The following is a 25,249-nucleotide window of genomic DNA, read 5'->3' on the forward strand; positions in this document are numbered from 1 at the left end:
TAATAATAATAATAACGCATTATTTATTATAAATGAAATCAATTTGAACTTACCTCTAATCTTTTGTTCATCAAGAAGTTGTCTTTCCAAACTATCTTTAACTTCACGTTCTCTTAATACATCCATTTTCAATTCCGCTAAAACAGAAATATAAATAATTATGCTAAATTCTTTAAAAAAAAATAAAAATTATATATTAAGCATAATTAGTAGGCTACCTTTTAAGAATATATATATATATATATATATTCTTAAAAGGTAGCCTTTTATATATATATATATATAACTATATATATGAAATAAAACATAATATCTATACATTTTTAAAATTTTCATTCTTTGGAAAAATAATATGTTTTTAAGTATTTAATTTTTTAATTATTTTACTTTTTATTATTGTTATATTCAAAGTACATATATATATATATATACATACCTACATACATACATACATATATAAATTTTTAAAATGTATAAATATTATGTTTCATTTCATTTCATATAACTAAAATATAATAACTGATTATGAAAAAATGCATTTAGCCGAATAAATAAATAAACAAAGTAAGGTTGAACATAATGTAGCTAACTAATAATAATATATCTTAGAAAATTAAATTACTACAAAATTAATCTTCACAATTACAAGACGAATAAAAATGGTACAAGTAGTTGGCAATAAAAAATACAGATGGCACTGTCAAACGGGTATGGTAGTACAACATTAATGTGTTATTAGTACTCTTTTATTTAGTAAGATTTATTATTATTTGTTTTTTTTAATATGTTAAGAAAATCTGAAGAAGTAAAAACAGATAATAATTTAGTTTCAAAATACATATAAAGCGTCAGTTTTAGTGTAGAAAAAATGAACTAACAGATGTCATTTATCCAACGGAAAAATAAATTATGAATAAATTCATAACATCAGAATATTATTTTAATAGTTAGTTATATTATATTTTTATATAAAATAATAATAATAAATGAAAATAATTTTAGAATGTATTCCAATCGTACTCATAAATTAATTAAATATTAATCTTATAGTCCAGTTCTTTTAATATAAAAATTAAATCCATCCGGTTACATAAAAGAAGTAGCCTAAATTACATTTATTTTTCATTTATTGTCAATTATATATGTGCCAGATGCCATTAGTAATCAGTTATAGACGTACGATCTGATATGAAATATTGATCACAATATAAATGGACAAATTAGTATTGTCTGCCAATTTAAGTACAAACGGTGAAGAATGAAGTGCTTTCCGTTTTCATCTTCGTTAAACCGAATATAAGTTGTATAATATACTTCCATCTCTTTAAAATTTATTTATAATATTCAGCCGTATTAAATGTCACTAACATTCCTCGAGTTTTTTTTTTTTTAATGTAAATAGTTTAGGTCTTACTTGTATAGATTTTAAAAAAATATTTGTAAATTAAGACAAATTTCAACATGAAGATTTCTTTTTAATCAAATTTCATAAAAACAGCTTTAAAATATCTGTTGAAACAATTTTAATTTATTGTAAAATTGTAGAGTCAACATTTCATTGGAATTAAACTATTTCATTACAATTAGCGATAATCGATGAAAAATAAATAACTGCAAATGTTATTATTTATTTGCTATTCTGAATTGTATCAGAATTTTATGTGATGTAAACTATAATACAGTAGGTTAAAATAGTTTATAAAATGAAATTTCTAAGTTGTCCGAAACGAAACCTAGTAACCCGGATTTCTCCCTAACATCATCGATTTTTATCCCTTATAGCCAACTAAACGTAACTTGATGGGGTTGTCTTCCCTTCATCCCTAGTTTCCCTCCCCAATACTGTCCGACCACTTCAATTGGAAAAGTAAGGAGGTAACGGGGGAAACATCTTTTGAAATGTACTCAATAAAAACGCAATCTGATGACTAATACAATAGGGTGTTTTAGAAAACATTTGCATTGTTATGTACATTTATATATGTGCATATGTATAGCCTATTTAAAGTGTCAACGGCTGCTTTCAATTGAAAATAGAACATTTTGTCAACGGAATTAAAATTTCCTTTTTGAAGAGTTTTAATCTGATTGTATTATGTATAAATTTAAGACAATACTGTGTAAAGTAGAATATTGAACAAAATATTGATAAAATAAAGAAAAATAAAAGGAATAAGCTACTCGTGCTCCAGATAAAACAAAACAATTGTTTGTATTTTCTAATAAAAAAAATATTTCTTTTTATTTAAAGAGGGTAATGTATAAATATAAAGGATACTAAGACATAATATAAGTAGATATTCTTAATTCCTTTATAACAATTGTTCAGTATTCTTTAGTGTTGTTTTATATATATATATATATATACAAAAGAGATATTTCGACCGTTACATTTGAAATGTTATGCATATTAAAACAGTTATAAGTATAAACTCATAATTCTAAAACTAAAAATCTAATATGAAATTCAGGCTATTTAAACCAAAAAATTACCAACAGGTGTACGATTAATTGAAAAATAATTATTACGCTGCGAGAATTAATTAAATTTATAAAAAAATTATATATTTTAATAACAAATTATGATCATATGTATGAAACAATCAATTTTATTCATATTTATTCATTATTTTATGAAATGATATCGTCAACCTTTGCTGGTAGTTGTATTCAGTATATCTTTCACAAGTATTGTGCAACAATCTATCAGATAAATTAAATGTCGGTTAAAAACAGAATGTAATTGACAGAAGCATTCATGTAGAAATTAATTTTTTCAATAATTTTGCGGAAAAATAAAATAATATTACAGAAATCTAATTTAAAAAAAAAATTATTGAAAAAACAATTAGGACGATTTTGTTTATCAATAACTTAATTAAAATTAGCTTAAATGAATTGCAAGAAATTCTTCAAACAAATTAAGTTTTATTTTATGTGAAAATTAATAATTAAATTGTTCATTAATAATTTATTTGAAGATATAATTACAAAATAAATAAATTTTATATAAATATTAATATTTTAGCTATTTACTACTTTTGTTTTACTTTATGAAGTCCTTTAGTTTGAATAAATGAATAGTTAGAAAACTTAAAGAATAAAAACAAAATTTTCAATTAATTTTTTCTTCTTAGTAATAATATATGTTTAATCACATAGTATACAACAATTATGATAAATTAAACAGTTTTGTATATTTTACAATACATTCAACTTTTTTTATCTACCTCCAAACTTCGTGGTTAAATTTCTATTATACTAAATATTAGATGCTACAAAATTACATGTTATGGTTATAACTATAATAAAGTAATGAGAATATAAGAAATTTTTTATTTTATTATTTTGTTTATATATCTATTAGCATTTACAAATAGTACCTAATAGGGGACCATAAGTAAATTTGAGTCATGATAATCACGTGAAGAGAGGTCCTCGCCAAACCCCCCCATTAAAGCATACAAATATTTAGCACCGCTTATAAAAGGAAAGCACTTGTACAGCAAATCCCAGTTATGTTCAATACATAATACAGCACTAGAAATAAATCACAGGAAGAAAAAATAAAAACAATGTCATCAATACCAATATATGAAAACAAAACTATAGATAAAACATATTCATCGGTAAATAGACAAAACTATAATTCGAAGACTATAAAAGTGTCGTTCATTACATACTAGCAAACTCATCATGTGCTCCCATTTCTAGCTTCTTTCTCCCGGACAACCATCTGGTTACATCTCCTAGGTCCAGTACATGGAAACGTTTCAGTCATCTGAACTCATCGCTGTTGCACAATAGATTTACTGCCAAATAATTTTCATGGTTGTCTAACCTCTGCTTGTACCGGGAGTTAATTTTTTATATCTCTTCGTAAACAGAAGGTAATCCTAGGTAGTCATGAATTTCTTTACCCCTAACAATTCAACTCTGTTATGGGAGGACTCTGTTATGGTTCTCATCAATTTATTTTGGAATTTTTGAATTATCTCAATATTGCTGATCTTCCATAGATGGACGCCATATGTCCATCCCAACCCCGTAGGGGAAGATAACCGCCTTGTGACGCTTCCATTTGCCACATCACCTCCCCTCGCTCATAGCCATGATGGGCTTTAACGGGAGTCGTCTTTCGCCCTATAACGTTTTACACCTCATAATAATAAGCCAGGCCTCGTTGGGATGCCACCGATGTAAATGCCTCGGTAGACATTTACATCGGTAATCTATAAACTCAGCTTTTGCCGTCGCTCCAGGCCTCATCCGGATCTTCAATGTCCTACATCGTTGCCCTCTGAACTAGCTAACCGAATTTTCGGAAGCATGAACCACGCGCCTACTTCTACACGATATAAAGTCAAATTCATGTAAATATCTTATCATTCGAGATAAATGAATAAATAACATACCACCAGAAATGTTTCTCGTAACAACGGAATTTAATTCTAGTTCCCTTAAAGAACTCAACTTCAGTTCATACCCCTCACTTGATTAATTAGACTCCTTGATTAACCCCTCCTTGATTAATTGGTCTACAAGGTAAAGGCGGACAGACCTCCTACTCCCACTCAGCTTCATCGCAGAGTCCCGCGTGATATTTACTTTATTTACTACCATCGTCGAGATGCCACTACACCTCATGGCTGCATGGTCAGTTATACACTCGGCAGCGCAGTAGTCGTTTCACCGACAGCTAACATTAATAATAATCACCACAATTTCTAACTAACCGTGGCACGATGCCAACACGTCTACCTCAGGCCAATCAACTGTCCAGGCGGTCCCTGGCCACCCCGGGTGCTGCAATACTTATACCCCCTCAGCCGTTCTGCTCAAGGCGAGGAAACGGAGGAAGCCAGCCACGATGATCCATTCTTTGCGAGTCTCCCAGTTGACTCGCAGATCAAGAAAATAATTTACTCTCTCGAGCACCCTAACAACTTTGGTACGTTCAGCCTCGTACCGGGGACAAACATAAAGGACATGGTACACAGTGTCATCGACCCTACAGTCCGGGCACAAGCCCGGACTTAAACCACAGAGAGGTTTAAGGAGGTCCAGAGAGGTTTAAGGATCAATTCACCGGGTTGGTCAAGTGGTGAACGCGTCTTCTCAAATCAGCCGATTTGGAAGTTGAGAGCTCCAGGGTTTAAATCCTAGTAAGGCAGTTACTTTTATACGGATTTGAATACTAGATCGCGGATACCGGTATTCTTTGGTGGTTGGGTTTGAATCAACCGCACATCTCAGGAATGATCGAACTGTAAAAGATTACTTTTTATTTCCACTCATACCATCCTCATTCATCCTCTGAAGTAATACCTGAACGGTATTTCCCGGGGGCTAAGCAGGAATAAAAAAGAAAAAAAAGATTTAAGAATCAACTTTGTAGATCACAAGTTTATTAGACAACGATAACTGTGAGTTTCTAACCAGTAACCGGTTTAGTTCCCTATAATTGATGTTAAAAAGATTAAAAAAGAAAACTAAATTTGTTAGGTTGATTTAAAAATAAATTAACACAAAAGAATGTAAATAAAACATGATAATACAAAAGATTTGGCAGATGAGAAAGAAAAGACAACGTTGAGAAAATGTTAAAAATATATCTGGTACAAAAAAAGGAAAAGAAATCTAATGAAAAAGGATTATTTTACAATGCAATGTTTTTTTATTGTTGAGGGTGCCGTGAACTAAGAGCATCAACGCAAACAACAGAAATGGTATTGGGGAGAAGAGAAGAAAAGTTGAACAAGAAATTCTTTGTCAATATAAGGTTCAATTACTAACCTTCTTCACCTCAGTACATAATGGAATTCAAGCTTAAACAAACACGTATTTGTTTGTTGTTATTTTTTTTTTTAGTTTTTTTTTCAATTTATCAATACACTTTACATTTTAGAAAAAAGGATCTATTTAAAAAAACAGGATTTACAGATAAACTGAAATTACATCATATTCATGTATACAAACATATTACATATTTAATTTACAAACAAACAAATTAAAATGTGGTAATCATAAAAACTATATGTGGTTATAATGTATCTAATTACAAGATCGTTATTTTTTCTTCTATAGTTTCAGTTCAAATCCCATGCATATAGTGTTATTAAATAAATCAACTGATATCAATGTTAAGAATAACAGTAATCAATGTTAAGAATAAAAGATATAATACTAAAACGTTGCCTACTTAAAACTTTCCTTTTCATTTAACAAATTCCAAAATTCCAAGTTACTTTAAAATGTAAAATGAATAAAAATTACAATCAATTATTTAATTTGTTAATTTCCCCTAATAACAGAGTAAAAAAAAATAATAATAATAATAAATAAATAAAAATAAGAGAATTTTTTTTCATAAGAGATATTGAAAAATCAGACATATTTGAAAATTAATGATATTTACATGATCAGTTAAGTAAATTTAAAAAAAGTCACAGTTTATTTTTAAAAAAACGCCAAAATTTTACATATATTTATAAATTAATTACTTTAAAAATACATGATATATTTTTGAATTTGTAATTTATTTATTAACGAAAATTAAGTTATTATCTTTCCAACATTAAAAATACATGGGGCGTTAGTTTGTTTGATGTATGTGCTCACATTTTATTTAGCTGCTATTGGCGCAGAGCAGACATTTGTGCGCCGGGCGAGTACGCGCAGCCGTTTTCCGCTAGATAGTAGCGCACCTGCGATAGCAGCAGCGCTACTATCTAGCGGAAAAAATTGAACTAATCCCTGTACAATAAATTGTACTGTGTACTATAAATAGTAAGTTGTTATATTAACATTTATTATACAGTAATTCCTATGTTTTTAGATTTCTTAAAAACAAAACCACTGCAGACATAAGTTTTTATGAAATTTTTTATAGAAATAAATAAGTATAGAGGCACCATGCTTCTTGATACAAACGATTTATATATGTAATATGTAAACGTATTAATTCTTTTACTTGATTATATTTCTGTCCCCATGACAATCAATAATCATTTTTTTTTTTAATAAATATTTATAAAGTACTTAAATTCTCACAAACATGAGGAAACGGAAGCGTGGAGGGTCCAGGCGATCTGGTTGCCGCGTCTGGGAAGTACCGCGAGGGAACTCGTCTGGCTAGAGGCTAGACAGTCGAGCAAGCTCTGACCGGCTAGTTTTATATAAAAATATAATATTGGTCCGGCAATGTATTTTTCATACGCCGAAATTTCCATTTCATATTTTCATACTTAAGTCAAAAAAAAGAAAAATTTTTTCTTTTTATAATTCTATGAACATTTCAAAATGTACCTAAATTAAAAAATAAGAAATAAATTTTATTAACCAACATATTTTTTTTTAAATTAAACATTAAATTCTTAATTTTTCAACTTCAAATTTTTTTAATTTCATCGGATGATACAACTTTTTATATATTAAGTTTTTTTTATCCTTCTGGAACATGAAAACACTTGTTTTTTTTTTTAAAATTAAGATATCATTTTGTCCTTCCTATTGAAAAATCTTAGGATATATTGTTATTTCCAATTATATAAACTAATAATTTAAAATGTTGTGTCTAGTATACTTAAACTTTCTTTTAAATCGGGAAGTGGTCTTTTCGAGGGCAGAGGTCACAGGTTAGAAGAACTGACAATTACAGACAATAGAAGGAATACGTAAAGATCGTAATGTAGTGTGATTATATTATTATATTATTGCAATTATTTTTCAGAAATAATAATTATTTTGTTTTAAGTTCAAAACTAAACTCACTCTTCTAAAATAATTGTAAAAAACCCGTTAACTATGATATGAAAATTAATAAGTATTTGGAAGTATAGTCTAGACTCTAAGTGAAAGTAACGGAAAGTACAGTTTATTATAAATAAATGTTTTATGTACAGTGCCAAATATTTCGTGTATTTTTATTAAATATTTTTTTTTTTTTATATTTAGATTGCTTAATTTAAATGCATATAAATTTATATTTTATGCTTTAACTAGTTTACTTTATTAAAAGTTAATTTAGGGTATATAAAAGTTATTTTTTTTTATTCTTCACGATAAAAAAAAAAAAAAAATGGGCTTTATAAATACTTAGTGTACTATTGCCAATATAATTCGGATTATTTGTAATCTTACAAATTATAAATGTCATATTGTATTGAAAATCTAATTCGTAATTTTCATATTTCATCTTTAAAATTTTATCAGTTTAATCATGCGTAATCTTCAAAAGGAAACAGAAGTGAATAATTTAAAAATTACCTTTCTTGGGTATAAGCTGGGTTTCTTAGGTATAGTGCATATATATATCTATGTGGCGAGGGAGTGGCACGAATAAATGAAGAAAATCGTCGGTGAACAGGGTGGGTCATATGCTCAGAGATTTATTCACCCCTACTTAGAATGTGCATTGAATCACAAATATATACACACATATAACACACATACACACACACACACACACACACACAAGTACGGTAGTACTATACATGTCTTATAAAATTATGAAATTGTTAATAGGGAACAGAAGGTTTAGTTATTGTTGTAAACGTCTTACGTTGGTTAAAGGAAATATGAGGAAATAACCACAGTGAATTTTCAAGTGCAAGAAACCATACCTTGGAATGTCTAATTATTCATGAAGTACGACGATGATTAAATAACTTAGAAACTTGCAAGGTAAGAAATAATATTAATATTATCTTCATAACAAATAATAATCATGAAACAAGTAACATGGGTTCATCAATTCCAAGTTACTTCGTAATATTTAAATTTCTATTTCTTTGTTGAACTATTTATTACTATTTTCTTATAATCAAATGACGGAATATCGAATATGAGACATGAATGTCTTATAATTTAATACGTTAGTTTACTTTTAAAATTATTCTTAAAGGTATCTTTTTAAAATAAATGGAGTGTATGATTATTAAAAGAAATACAAATTACAAATAAAATGGAATATAATATTGTAACAATATATTTTTTTGAGAAATTAGTGAGCAATATGAGTAAATAAGAAAATTTAAATAAAAATAAATAATTACGTCAACAGAAGTTAAAAATAATATTGGAAAAAAAATATGGATTAGTCACAAATGAAGAATCACTAAAAGGACAAGAATATTTAAGATATAGAACACAAGAAAATACTTAAGATTAAATAAATTAACGATATAAAGAAATAAGAAAAACATTTTTAACATAAATTAATTTAGCAAATTTTTAAAACTTTCTTTATCGCTTAACAGCCATCTAAATATTTATGTACAGCACTGAAAACAATCAAAATTAAAATCAGAAATATGCTGTGTATAGAAATTTCAAAATTTTAACTTTCATTTTATATCTACAGGTATATTGACATGTATATAGACCTAAAGACAGTTATCAAACGGTAAAAAATGAAAATAAATAAAAATCTAAATTAATATATTTTTATATAAAAAATCGAAATATTTAAAACACCTGTGACACATCCTTCACACTATCCTCAACAAAAAAAAAATTATTGAATTTCTTCAAAATATTTTACAAATTACTCATAAAAATTATTAAAATAAATATAATTCAAAATAATATCCGTTCATAAGTTACTCAATTTCCTGTTTGAATTATCTTTCTATTTAAAATAAAACTGACAATTTCTTTAAAATACTGATAATGATTAAATGTAAAAAAATAAATGGTTGTTCCTACGCAAAATTAAAATTTACTGATAATTTCATTATACCATCATTAACCGTTGCTAAATTTCATTGGTCGATCCATTTATATTTTAATGTATTCACGCTGTATTTCAATATAACATTTACCTGCTATATAAAGCCTTACAGGAAATAAAACGATGTCTTTGACCATTAGTTATAAAACATTAGACGATTTCTTTTCCTTTCACAAACATAAATTACTGTATTATTAGCCCTCATATATGTTCTAATTAATAAAAAATTTCAATTTTTTTTCTAAATAATTAAAAATAACCTAAATATTCATGAATACTTTATAAGTTACTTTTTCTATTTGACATCTACATCTACATCAGTTTAGCTAACAAAAAAGAAATATTTAAATTTGAACTGTTATTATTTAATGAAAAAAATATCATAACGTATAAGAAAATATCACAGCAACCAAAAATAAAAGTATACAGATTTTCTTCTATGTCGTTAGTAAAAAAAAATTATTCACGTAGTACAAAACATATCCGTTTTCGGAGGCGGGAGAATATTGATTAAAACATGATTTTAAATCACTTTTTGGCACATGAATTTTTAAATTTAGAAAATTTTGGTATAAATTTAATAACCAAAAAAATGTTGTAGTTATGCATTTAAAACATATATACACCTTCCTCATTAAATTTCAGATTATCTAGGAAATCTTTTTCGAAATTGAACGCCTTTAGATAAAAATATCTCAAGTAATTATAACACTTTTTTAACTACAATAATATGCATAATTATATACGTCATATTTACAATAATATAATTAAAATATATACATAAACCTCTTTAATATTATTATTATTTGCAGGATTATCGTATTTTTATATGACACCTTCATTTTTAGATCGTAGAAATTTTATTTTGAAAGATATCAACTCTTGATTAAAACAAATATTACAATGAGAATAAATGAAGATTCTTAAGTGAAATTTTAGAAAAAGTAGTTCAAATATTAAATCGTAAACTTTTTAAATTTGGTTTATTATTTGTTCTAAATAATCTAAACTGTGACCGGAGTAAATGTATAATTTTACCTATTCAGGAATCAGTAATAGATTTGAAAAATGTTTACAGAAGCTTTTTAAAATAAGAATTTGGGGGAGGACTGTGGAGAAGGGAAGTTGACAAAATTAATAAGTAAACCATTAAAATATCAACGGGTTTAACGTCTTACTCGTATATATAAAGGTATATATTTATAAAGATATAAACATAAATAATGTGAACACACAGTGAGAGGAGGAGAGATAGAAAGAGAGACCATTGTTTAACATTAATACATAACAATGGCTGGCTGATTCTAATACCGATATACGAGAATGGTGGATATCAAATTAACTCTTTAACTAAATCGTGAAGTTATAGAAGCACATTTATTTCAGCGTTTGTATGTGTTCAACTGTGTGTGTATGTATGTACTCGTGTGTGTGAATGTGTGAGTGTGCGCGTTTGTGTATATCCTTTTATTATAAGCTAACAAAGAGCTATTGACTTCCTCCCACATCTTAATTGTTAACCAAATGTGTCCCTGCAATATTCAAGCTAAGCATTCTTCGTTACAACCAGCAAGAACCAAGAAGAGTTAGAAACAAGATACAAGAACAATGAGAATGTAAAATAATGTTCTTATATTACCCTATTTAGTATTCTTTGCATCGTCTATTGAAACCAACACATAATTAAACGTAGAATTGTTTTCTGTATTTTTTTAATTTAAATTTACAATTAACTTATATGTAATAAATTGATTAAATAATTATTTTGTTACTTATAAATTGACATTTCAATAATAAAGTACGGTAAATTTCCTATCGAAAAGTTACACATTATCTTTAATTATGTATGATAATGACACTTGTTTTTACAATCTGATAGGAAATTTACATTTTGATAAGGAAATGAAGTCTATATACCACAAATCAGAAAAATTGTTGTTTTGCGATATTTTAAACAATAAAAATTTAGCTTTATACGTCATATTTCAAGACAAATTTTTATTTTAAAAAAAATTTGTAAATCTAAAAATGAGGAATCAGTTTAAAAAGAAAAAGAAAATCCAAGTTACTGAAGCATACACAGTCAGTAAATGAATCAGGTAAATATATGCTTAATTCAGAAATTAAAAAAAAAGAATGAGGGCGAATTACATACTTAAATCAGATTACGAAAGACTAGCATTAAAAAGTAGTATAAACTTGAAAATAATGCAGAAAAAGAGAAAAGAGAGATAGAAAAGAGATTAATAGAGATAAGACAGAAAAAAAACTAGTATTTAAACTGGATTAATATACGAAGATGAAGAAATAAAAATGTATTCATACAATCATAGATTGTAAAAAAAAAAAAAAATTAACCTTGGATTATATTATATTGGCTGGTATTTCATATTCAGACAACCCACTGTTAACTTATTATAAATGTTATTGAAAGAATTTATGAAAAATTAATATGATGTAAATAATTTGTCAAAAGGAGAGAAACATTTTTTTTGCTAATAAACTTTCTGAAAGAATGATTAAGCTACCAATAAGCGTAGAAAGGGGAATGATTAGCTACAATATAATGGTAATTCTACTCCAATAAAAAAATTGTAATGTACATTTAACGAATTAAGAATTTAAAGAATATAACAAAGAAAAAAACCAAAATAATCAGAATAATACATTATTTATCTTTGAAAGATAAAATTTATTTTTACAACAAACATTCTATGGAAATATTAATCAATATTCTTTAGTGACAAATAAAATTTCTTACAATAACAAAAAAATAATAAAATGATCTACCTTAGTGCTACATCAATTAGAGACGATTACTTCTAAAAAAAATGTTAAAGATACTTCATTTAACAAGCATTACATTTTTTAAAAAAATACTTCTAAACGTTACGTTGGAGTCGTCTTTAGTAGATATTTCAGTAAGGTGAACGCGTCTTTCCAATTCAGCTGATTTTGAAGTCGAGAGTTGCAGTGTTCAAGTCCTAGCAAAGTCAGTTATTTTTACACAGATTTGAATACTAGATCGTGGATACCGGTGTCCTTTGGTTGGGTTTCAATTAATCACACAACTCAGGAATTGTCTAACTGAAACTCCACAAGACTACACTTCATTTACACTCATACATATCATCCTTTTTTTTTTTTTTTTTTTTTTTTTTTTTTTGTTTTTTCTCTCAGCTCCCCTGGGCCGGACCGACTTGTTGGTATTACGCCGCCCAGGGGAGTGTCTTTAAACTCAAATAGGCCTCCCCACCTACCGGCTATATACCGGCAAGGCAGGTCGGCCTACCGGTTAGCTCTTTTTGAGAGTTCTTTATCAATATTGGCCCCTTGGGGACCAAAAGGGCAATACTAATACACCACGCCAGACCCAGTTCGCCGCGACGCGGTACCGGGTCCCTTCAGTATTCAGTGTGCTCTTGCCTGACTGTTACCCGTGGAGTCCTTGGTAGCTCATCAGTGCCAACACACCGCAGCATGCTGGATCTCACCAGCAAGGCTGTCCACCCAGTCCTATTCTAGCCAACTAGGTCTTCTCTCATCGGAGTATTTCTGTAGAACAACTTGTCTAACAAAACTAGCAAAATTATTCCAGTTTGACTCGCTTCTTAGCATGTAGTCTATTGTTGTCTCTGGAGTTATACCTGTGAGTGCCTTACTATGTCTAAGTGTGTCCCACCTATTGCACTCAAAAAAGGTGTGCTCAGCATCATCTATCTCGTTGCAGTAGTTGCTCAGCATCATCTATCTCGTTGCAGTAGTTGCAAATTGGCTCTTCTCTCTTGCCTATTTTGTGCAGGTAGTTATTGAAGGAACCATGTCCTGTAAAAAACTGCGATAGGTGATGATCAACCTCACCAAATCTTCTCGACAACCATGGCTTGATGTTGGGGATGAGGGTTCTCGTCCATCGACCCACAGCTTCCTGCGACCATCTTTCCTGCCAGATATTATAAACGGCATCCCTGACCTCTTGTTCTGGCTTGCCTTGTGCCTTCTCCACCCTCTTTTTTGCGATTAGGTCAATAGGAGGTGTACCCGATAACACGCACAGGGCGGCATACATACATATCATCCTGTGAAGTATTATCTGAACGGTAATTACCGGATGCTAAACAGGAAAAAGAAAGAAAGATATTTCAGCAAAATTTTTCTGTTTTTCAAAACAATTTGAAAATTGCACCTATTTTTTCATGAAAATTTTTGTAAAAATCTCACTAAACAACACATTTTATTTCTTCCTGTGTTTTTGCATACATAAAACTGTTAACACGTTAAAATTTTACACATTCGTAGTATATAGGGAACCTCTTGTATCGCTTTGTATGCCAACTCTGTAGTTTTTTACAGTTTGCACTCTATTCTGTTTAAAATGTCCCTTCGTTTATAACCCATCTTTCTAGGATATTTATTTTGGTATATAGGCTCACAGTACGATTCCTACTTCATCAACCGACCGTTGTTCAAGAAATCGTATTTCTAGTCGTGTGGTAATTTATTCAGTCCAGTTTTTTCGCACAATTTCATATATATATATATATATGTTACGGTAAAACCCCGAGTACCGGTAAATCTTAATTTTTACCGGTAAATTCTAACATTTACCAAGTCACTTTAAAAGTCCGAAAAAATCTTGAAAACGCATTTATTTCTGACTTTTACCAAATAGTTTTGGTCATTATTGACATTTACCATAGACTGTTGGTAAAAGTTGACAATTCTGTAATGAACTGTCAAATATATACTCAAAAGTATGAATTTAAAAATGTATGACTTCGATTCTATGGAAATTAAAAGTACCCTGAAGGCAAAATCAACCTTTAAACACATTGTCAAATGTGTTTAAATGTGTCAAATGTGTATTTACCCAGGTAAATATTAAAGACTACAAAATCAACGTATAAAGTGAAGAATAAATATGAAATAATGATTTTGAAAGAGTAAATCCTTTTCAAAGAATAAAGCCTGTAGAATGCAATTACCATTAAGAATAATCGATTAACATTTTGTGTAAAAATTATTCTTAATAATATTAAATAAAATTCAATCTCATTTTTTTAGATGCATGTTTTTTTAATCATGGTGTTTTGTAAAAGGAAAGACGAATTTTACGATAAACAGAAAACTGGAAAGCTATATTTTAAAAAACAAAATTTTTAGTTATATTTTTTAGGTTTTTTATATCTTTACTTAATTTTTAGAATGGTTTGAACGAAGAAAATGACTGTATTTAATGAAAAATTAAATACAGTCGTTCATTAAATACGTTAAATTAAATACGTTCAGTTGGGATTCAAAACTTTTTTCCCACAGCAAAAATTGAAAATAAATTGGGTTAAAAAACAATCCGGGTGTTAGACCCAGACTGTGTATTTAAGAGTTAACTATTAATTGATTATTCTCACGTGAGAAAATGATTAATTTTAATACAATTTTTGAACTTAAATTCCGAAATTGAGAAGAGCATTTTTAAATTCATGCTCTTTCTTATTTAGAAGTGATTTCGTTACAGAATTGTCAACTTTTACCAACAGAATATTGTAATTGTTAACAATGACCAAAACGATTTGGTAAAAGTCCGAATTAAATGTGTTTTCAAGATTTTTTCGGACTTTTACCAAGTAACTTGGTAAAGTTAGAATTTACCGGTAAAACTTAAGATTTACCGGTATTCAGGGTTTTACCGTTACATATATTTGTATATACAAGTATTTGTAACGGATATATAAAAAAAAATTTGGAAATTAACCGGTCATGTTTATATACATAAGTATGTATAAAAGCTTTTCGTTCGCTTAACCGGACGCAAATTTAAACGATTTTGACGAAATTTGGTGGGATGATGTAAACCTATTGGAAGTAGAGCGCTATTGATTTACAGGCAAATCGGTTCACAGGAGCCGGAATTAGAATAAAAAACCCGGAATTTTTGGTACATTTTCAGCTTTTCTTCATTCTACTATTGTGCACTATTAAATCATGTACTTAAACTAATATTTTCATGAAACTATACTGTATAAGAATACATCAAATATTGAGCAAATTACTTTAAAATGTATTATATGATAAAAATCTTAAAATTTGTACAATAATAATACAGAAAAAACGCAAAATAATTAGACTAATATTTTTTTTTTTTTTAAATTAGTAAAAAACATTTTAGAAAGAGGTTTGGTAAAATGTACTTTCAATAAAACTGTACGTTCTTCCATGTAGCATATTTAATTTCTATTTAAGTGAAGCTGTAGTTTTCATGAAAGCATTAGTTTAAGTGGATGACATTCATTGGTGACAGATAACGGAGAAGATTCTTTTATTGACCTAATTAAGCGTGACTCAAGAAGGACTCAACTAATCTTCCTAAAAATTGTACATGCACAAACTCAGATACATTATTACAGCACGTCTAAATTTCAGTGAAATTGATAGAGTATTAAGGAAATTTTCCAGCCACAAAATGTTATACATAGGCCTATATATATATATATATATATATATATATATATATATATATATAAGAAAACCCCAATTTAAATGAATGGTCCTTTGGCACTCTGCATACATCAAAACGTAAAGAAAATTTATTTTCGCCCCCACTCCCACCATGAGTCCGTAACTAATACTGTACTTTTCGAAGAAAAGTCGGTAAAAAAAGAACGCAATTCCATCAAAAAAAAAACAACAAAAAAACCGTAAGGTAGCTAAAACACTGAAAGCAATATTATTTTCAAAAATCATTACAACAGTGGTGGAACTGTTGAAAACCGGTAAACCGCTCTCTGACGCATTTGCTGCCACAACATTTTTATTTTATTATTTCCATAAAACAAAGTAAATGTGCAAATTTATAAATTACTTATTCGGGTTATTAATGAAAAAAAGAAATGGACTTTATAGGTAGTACACAAAAGTCACAATTTTTTTTTAGGGTTAATTCAAAAACTATAAAAAATGTTATATAGAATGAATGATTTCTTCACAGAACACAATTTTACGAACTCGGTAAATGCTTCGAAGATGACACACACTGATGTATAGTTATCTTTTTAAGCCAGTTTTCGTACCAAGAATATTTTACGGTCTTTAACATTTTAATATAATTCACAAAAAAAATATTTAAAACTATAAAAAAAAACTACATTAAAAAAATAAAATGTAAAGAACACAAGAGTGTCATATTTGAAAAGTGGTGGTAATTAAAAGTCTTAAAGAACTAAGGTATTTTTTTTTTTAAATCACCTCGATATTTTTTTGCCAGTTGATTTGTTTCAATCTCAAACCGATCAATTTTGAGTAATTTCCGTTACCTAAACCTCAATAAAATGAACAGTGTAAACCAGTTTTACGGAATATTTAAATTTTAATATGATTCCATTTGTAACTGTATTTTTACCGGGGTTGTATGTATTATAAAACAATAACATAGCATTGAACACAATAACAATATTAACAATAACATTGATGAAAATAATCTTGAACAAATTTGAAAAGTTTTGAAAATATGAAATTTTTAACGAGATCCATTGATTAATATAGATAAATGATAAAATAAATTTTTCTTTAGATTTTATACATTAAAAAAAAAAAAATTGAGGAACTTTTAAAATAGAGCGTAATCTTAAGAAGAAAACAGAAAATTTGATCTAGCAATTGATATGATGAGTAATTATAAGAAAATCATGTTTTGTTTCATTAATCTGATGGTATATAAGTTAAATAAATTTATTTAAAATGCATGTAGAACATTCGTATAATATAAGGAAATGTACTCTGTAATAATAACAGTAAAATTAATAATAAATTCCATAAGCTTACACAAACTCATAAGTCTCCTTAACAACAGAACAACTTATACTTAACATCATTATAACAGCTTTAGGCCGATTTTGTATTTGAGGTTTTAGTGTGAAGGAAAACTATGATATACAGAAGTAACGCGAGATGGAGTTGAGGAAACTCTTCATGATCCATAAGCTAAGTTGAGGTGTAAAACTTGCCTCTTACAACAGAAGATATACGCAAACATACACTTTGTTTGTATAACCAGTTAAAGCAATCCGATCTGTACTAAGAACGGTATATTAATTCGCAGTATATATATATATATATATATAAGTATATACATGCCAAAATAGTGTCCTCGGGGCAGTAAGTATCGAACCATATCCCAAAACCCCTTAACTACAACTCAAACTTCAACCCCCATTAATATCTTAGGGTGAAACTCCTTAAGGAATAAACCACCACCGGAATCACCCTCCACGTCAAATTGTTGTTGATATTAACCCTTCACTATCTATGAATCTCTTGTTATGTTATTGTTTATTATCGACCGTATTGTACAGAATTATTTTAATTCCATTATCCTAAAGGGATAAAATTTAACATAAAAGTGTCAGAAATCACGTTTTTGATTGAAAAAAATCACAAATTATCTCTTACTAACTCTTATATTTAGCTCATCTTTCGAGTCATAATATAGTAACTTTTTAAGAAAATCCCAGCGTTGTAACCTAGTAGATGTTTTGAGTATTTATTCTGTAATATTCTTTAATTAGTTGCGTGTTAGGTGAAAAGCTAAATTAAAAAATACTTGACAAATGTAAGAAAGATATAATCTTGATTTAATGTAACTAGTGAAATTGTTATTTTTTTTTAATAAATAGTTCAGATGTGAATAATGATCGGACGTTTAAATAAATAATTACAGTTGATTGGAAATATATTTGACTTTAATTTAATTAATTTGCAAAAATAGGTTTTCTGTTATTCTCTCATTATTGTAATCTAACGTTGCTTATTTTTTTAAAATTTAAATAGATTACTTTTAGTAATCAAGTATAAGTTATTACATAATTTTATAATCATACTTTACTTTAGGGAACCCATCAAAAAACAAAACATAAAATCTAAAAATAAAAAAAAATAATAACATTTTTATATCAACAAATAATTGATTAACAAGCTATATTTTACACTGGTTTTAACAAGTTTAGAAAGCTCCTTGGAATTTAATTTTCTAAAAAGAAGCTATATACTGTCTAAAATAGAATATAATAATTTTCTTTAGCTATAATATAAACTGGTTTAAATCTAGCGAAAGAGTAAAAGACAAATTTTTAATTGTAAAAATTACTGTTGTTAATTAAAGATTAAAATCTACAAATTGATGGAATGTTATTCATCGAAATTAAAGTGAAATTTTTATAATATAAAACAAGCAACACATTTTTATACAGTATAATGTATTTGATATGTAAACTTACATAAAATATTAAATCACTTAAATTAATTGTACAAATAACATAATTTGTTTGGGATACTTTAAAAACATTTTAAGAAGTTAAAAAAATTGATAACTTCTTATAAATATAGAGATTCGTTTTTATATTTATGCATATATATAATAAAATTTACACAGCAACATTTACTTTTAAAAAATTATATTTGCTTTTTCTTTCGAATTATTATTTTTTTATATAATATGAATTAAGCTTGTACATAAACTTTAAGGTAAATAAAATGTTATAGTATAATAATATTATTTCAATTGATAAGATTAAAAATTAATTTCAAACTGAATTCATTAAATACCATTAATTTACAAGTTTTACATCTGTTAAAAGTTAAAAAAATCCCTTTCGGCAAGCCGGAAGACGGAGGTAGATTTCACCGGTGTTAAGTAGGGATAAAAAAGATTTCCACCTTAAAGTTACGAAAACTTCAAATTTACTCAATACGACAATAGTTGCATGTGAAAAAGGTTTCACATGTTTAGCATACAAGCCCCATCTTCTTACAATTCCAGCAATATTTTGGTCATCCCTTTCCGTAAGGATTGGTCATATCAAAAATTGTTTCAGATAAAAGTTTTAGGTAATGTTTATAAGACTAACGACCACTTTAAACCGATTCGATAACGTGCCTATTAAGGGAGATATGATTTTTTTGTCTTTGAAACCCAATTTTTTCCATCCTCTGGACCAATGGTTGGTGATATCAAAAGAATTTACTTAATAAGTTTTAGGCCCTTACCCAAAGAATATTAGAAACTTTAAAAAAATTCGATATTTTACGTAATAAGAAACCTATAGCGATATTTTTTTTTCAAAAAGCCAACCCATTTCCACCCCCATAGTCCGATTTTGGCCGTTAACGAACTCGATCGAGATTTTGAGACGAGTTATTTTTAAGGAACAATTTGAAAGTGATTAGCACAAAATTACAGCAGTTATCGTGTTCACAAGAAAGTGAAATATATATATATATATATATATATATAAATGCATATATAAACTTTTGAGCTGATGGAGATTTTGGGGTCTCGAATATTTGAAACGCGAAGATATGTCGAAATTTTCCGGAGGTCGAATCATGGTACCCATTACAATAGAAAACTTTCTTATGAAATCTACCTAAAATACGACTGTCAAAAAATAAAAAAATAAATAAAGTTCGCTATCTAGAAATCGTAAACTTCTCGGCAGGGTTTTTGAAATTCGCATTTGATTTTCAAATGAGGGTATTTTGAGCGCGCAAGACGTATGGGTGACAAACATTACTCTTTAATATAGAATAATTAAAGAGTGTTAAAAGTCAGCCTTTAAATCAAGATGTATATGTTTTATTACATTTTTCAAGTGCTTTTAATTTAGCTATTCACTTAACACGCAACAATTTTGTATCTAGTAAATTTCTTTTTCAAATTTTTTAAATTTATTTAAAAAATAAATTTAGGGCCTATATATAGGCCCTGTTTGAACGGTAGAACAAACACAGCCTATGACACTCTCAGTAACGTAAGGATTCAAACGCGGAATCATAATTTAGATCGGTTCAGCCGTTGAGCTGTTACGGTAGAACATTCATAAGTACATACAGCTTAAATATATTACACTTCTTTTTGGGCAGACGTGTAAAATAAATTGTTTATGTTAATTCTACGATTTTAAATAAACAACTAATGTAAATTCCATCAAAGTAAATAAAAAAAATAAATTCTCTACAGAGGAAAGAATTGAATTTGTTAGTTTGATTATTAATTTTTTACAAATAAATTATTAGGAGTTTAAAGATTATTATTATAAAAGATATCACCTGACAAAACTTTATGTCAGTGATTAAGTATTGGCTCACATAACAGAAAGTATATATCTTACAGTTATTATCCGCTTAATTATTTGTTGATGTAGAAATGTAATATTATATTTTATAATTAATTACTTGATTTGAACTGAAGATCATGTATGGTAAGCGTAAAAATTTACTGATTACTGTTTGGAGCAGAAATGTAACAGAAGACGATGAGCAGATGTTTAAAATTATCATTATAACGTAATATTATATTATAAGTAACGGGATAGTAAATTTTAGTGAAAAAAATCACTGTTTCAGTATGAAAATACAATTAAACGAATGAAATGAAGTAAAATGCGGTTTTAGAATATAAACATTTTTGTATTCTTGAAATTCACAAAAATAAATTTACAAAGATTTAATATTTATTTCATATCGCCTATTTTCTTTATAATTTTAAAATGAGTTATGAAAAAAGACGGATAAGAAAAATGTTATTGACATACTTTTATTTAACTGGTAATTCTATTTCTGATTCTTTCTGCACCACCACCAGCAATATAAGATTTTTAAATTCATAAGGGTTACACATTGAGGTGATAAAACAACGAACTCGGAATATTCTCAAGATTAGAATGTCGAATTTTTTAGATTGAATTCAACTTAAATACTATAAAATTAAAAATTTCTTTTACTTTAATTGGGAAAAATAATAACATGTAGAATATATTTACCGGTGTTTAATTATTATCTGAAAACCGACTTATTAAATTTTTTTCAATTTGTTCGGAGTGTTTGTTAATGTTTTGATGTATACGTAATATGTTCACGATAAGAAAAGGGATGATGCAAAAAGCAAAATTAAAATAAAAGGAACAATGCTTAAAGAGCAAGGTAGGGTAGGTTTTCGTACGGTATGGTTGTTTGGTTGTACATATGAATCGCCTCCGGGTTCAGTCGGAAGCTGGAATACGTAGGTAGGTAAAACCATGTAACTTATACGTTGTGATGTGGGTGAATGGTTATGTAAATTCTAAACGGTAGAGATTCCAGAAGAAAATCCCTCGAGGCGCATAGGGGTGCCGGGTGCCGCCGCACGTCATACGGTATTCCGTCTTCGATCGATGGCGGATGATTGTCGAACCGGAAATTGCCGAAGACGACCGAGAGAAGGTTCAGTTTGCATGCTAATTAAAACACACTGATGATCGCCATCTCCCAGGGAGATGGAATAATTATTTTCTGATGCTATCTTCCTCAAACCCCTTTACCGCCTTAACTTTATTGAATCTCTTGTTTGTTTACCTTATAAAGAAGGCAACGTAACGCGACTCAACACAGTACTAAGCCTTTACCTCGCATCGCATTTAAAACAGTGACAGTCGACGACTAAGAAGAGAAATCTTCCACTTTACTTTTCTCATAAGCACTGCCAACACTCGGCACTTAAGCCGGCTTCGAATTAAGTCCATTATTTTGAAGGGGAAAACTGTTCTTCCTGGTTATTTCTGTCACCCCCATTTACTTACCGACATCAACTTTTATCAACAACTTCTCCGATTATAGTAAGTAAATACTTTATTTCCGACCTGCGGGATTGTATTACTTAATATAAACATTTAATCTGATATTCTAAATGTTGAAAATAAAATTCATTTATGAATGTATTTTGATGAAAAACAACTATAAATTTAAATGAGAAAATACGACAAAAAGTAACAACACAAAAATACACATAAACGCAATCCAATAATTCCAAATCTTTAACAATAATTCTACGAATGTTACAGAACTACAGTGTAAAAACTCAATTTGTGTAAAAAAGACCATAAAAAATTCATTTCGCGAATATTAAAAAAAATTATAATCAGCCGATTGAATTAACACAAAAATTGAACCAAATAAAAAACTTTTATTTCTTGTTATCCAATACCAATAAATTAATAACATATTTATTATTATATTTTTGCAACTTGGTCAAAATTTCTTTTTCAGATTTTCATATATGAAAGAATATTAAAAGTATGACATTTTCAAGAAAATAATAATTTTTTTGTACCAAATCACCACACTAGAATTAGGTTCATATTTAGTAAACACATAAATAAAAAAAACCTAATATGTATTGTTATTTGTATATCTTATTTCTAAATTCATTATCATTTAGAATTGATATGAATGTTAAAAACCAAAATTCATTTTGTATATCGAGAACTACGTAATATACATATAAACTACACAGTAAAATAGAATTTTTTTTATTAAATCTTGCTATTCTATCTTGCTTTCAAAATCTTATATACATATATAAATGAATGTTTGTTTGTCCCGTTTGCGTTCCTATACCATTCATCATATTGCGATCAAAATTTGGTGAGTTGTGTGCACGCCCGCGTAGGTTTCTAATTAGTTTGGACCCGCTAGGTAGCGCTGGGTTTGAGCTATTTTGAAAAATTGCATTTATGATCAAATTTGGCTCATATTCAGAATGTGTATTAGTTACGTGAATAGAAAAGTTTTGCAAAACCTATACCCGCTAGGTGGCGCCGGTGTCGAGATATTTACGAAACAAAGAAACAAATATATAAAAGGCTTTCTTCTTCTATATAGATATATATTTTTCCTTTTCTCCATATTTCCCACGCGTAAATCGCTCCAATAACTTTTTAGTCTTTAGCGTACACACATTACGAACATTGCCTGATTAAAAAGTTATTGGACCGATTTACGCGCGGGAAAAAGGGAGAAAGGGAAACAATAAAGAAGGGAAATAGGGAAAAAAATAAAATTGAAAAGGGGGAAAGGGAAAAAAGGAAAGGGGGACAATAGAAAAAGAGAAAGGGAGAAAGGAAATAGGGAAAGGGAAAATAAGGGAAGAGGGATATATGGGTAAATAAAAATAGGAAAATGGAGAAATGGAAAAGGGATAAAGTGAAAGGTTAAATTTTCTGAATTTAATCTATATATATATAAAGAGTGTCCCATATAAAACGCAACCCAACCTTATATTGGTAGGTATTGAATAATAAAAAGGCATGTGTAAATGTAAATGTAATTTTTATTATTACCCTCCATTACCTTACATTTAGAGTAAATGTTGAAAGTGGACGCCATCTTCTTGAATACAAGCTTCAATTCTTTTTACAGCGTTTCTTGCAACTTTTTCAAAGTTTGTGGCTGGATATTTAATACAGCTTGTTCAATATTGATTTTCAATTGTTCAAGTGTTCGTGGTTTGTTACTGTAGGCTTTTTCTTTGAGGTAACCCCGTAGAAAAAAATCCGCCGCAGTCAAATCTGGAGATCTTGGTGGCTACAAGCCTCGACCGATAACACGATTACCAAAGAATTCTCAACGAAATCAGAAGTTGAACCTGCGTAGTGCGATGTCGCACCGTCATGTTGTAGCCAGCAGTGTCTGTCTTCCTCTTCCAAGAGTGCAATGAACTGAAATAAAATATCCTGATATCGTCTTGCATTAAAGGTGTACCGGAAAAAAATAGGACCGATTATTTTCTTCCGCGATATCGGGGACCACACGCCCAACTTCTGCGGGTGTAATTGTTTTTCGTGAGAAACGTGGAGATTTTCAACACTCCAAATTCTACTGTTTTGGCTATTTACGTAGCCATCCAAATGAAACCGTGCTTCATCTGTGAAAAATAACGAATCCATAACATTAATTCCCTCACGCAGAAATCGACGGAACCGTTGACAATATTGTAGCCGTTTTTCTTTGTCGGGCTCAAGAAGTCGATGAACCGTTTGAATGCGATAAGGTCATAATTGTAATTGTTTGGTCGCCCGATGAACAGCTTTAGATTTAGACAAATTAATTTCAGCAGACAAACGTCTGATCGATTTATTTGGCGAGGCGAGTAATCGGTCTTTGATTTCAGTGACTGTATCTGTATTCAACACTGACGCAGATCTTTTGTGTTCCTTGTTATTAACAGAACCGGTCTCTAAATTTTGCGACTAACCTTAATACTGATGTTTTGTTAAGAGCTGGTTTAACTTATGGCGAAACCAATCTTGCACTGCAACCACTGATTTCGTACTGAAGTACGAAACAATGAAAACACGTTCATCTAGCGAAAACACCATCTTGTCTCTAGCAATACACTGAACGTTATGATTGCATTGTTGTTACTATCGGTAGTGTTCTACTGCGTCGCTGCGATGTTCAGATGTTGGACGAGTCCATTTCAGTAACGAATAGAGGAGTAAGCTTGACTTTTGAAATTTCATGGATGAGTGATTGATGGGTTGCCTTTTATATAGGACACCCTATATATATATATATAGACTCAAATCTAGCAAGGGCGAAGTAATGCCGGGTAAGCTTGTTTATAGATTGATTAGAATTATTCTTGAACAGTTTCCAAGAATACCAAATATATAATAATGCAAGTTACACGATTTGTTTGTATCGAAA

The 25,249-nt window shown here is 28.8% G+C and overlaps 1 protein-coding gene across 2 annotated transcripts in view; it reads right to left on the reverse strand.

Annotated features, from left to right (window-relative positions):
* dac (dachshund family transcription factor) overlaps window positions 1–25,249 on the reverse strand; it is a 665,435-nt gene that overhangs the window by 163,347 nt on the left and 476,839 nt on the right. For both annotated transcript variants that reach the window (XM_075369564.1, XM_075369563.1), the window contains exon 9: window positions 54–137. In XM_075369564.1, the coding sequence (XP_075225679.1) occupies window positions 54–137 (84 nt within the window). The remainder of the gene's footprint in view (window positions 1–53; window positions 138–25,249) is intronic.

This window comes from Lycorma delicatula, chromosome 6, assembly GCF_047948215.1.
Source record: "Lycorma delicatula isolate Av1 chromosome 6, ASM4794821v1, whole genome shotgun sequence".
Taxonomy (NCBI): domain Eukaryota; kingdom Metazoa; phylum Arthropoda; class Insecta; order Hemiptera; family Fulgoridae; genus Lycorma; species Lycorma delicatula.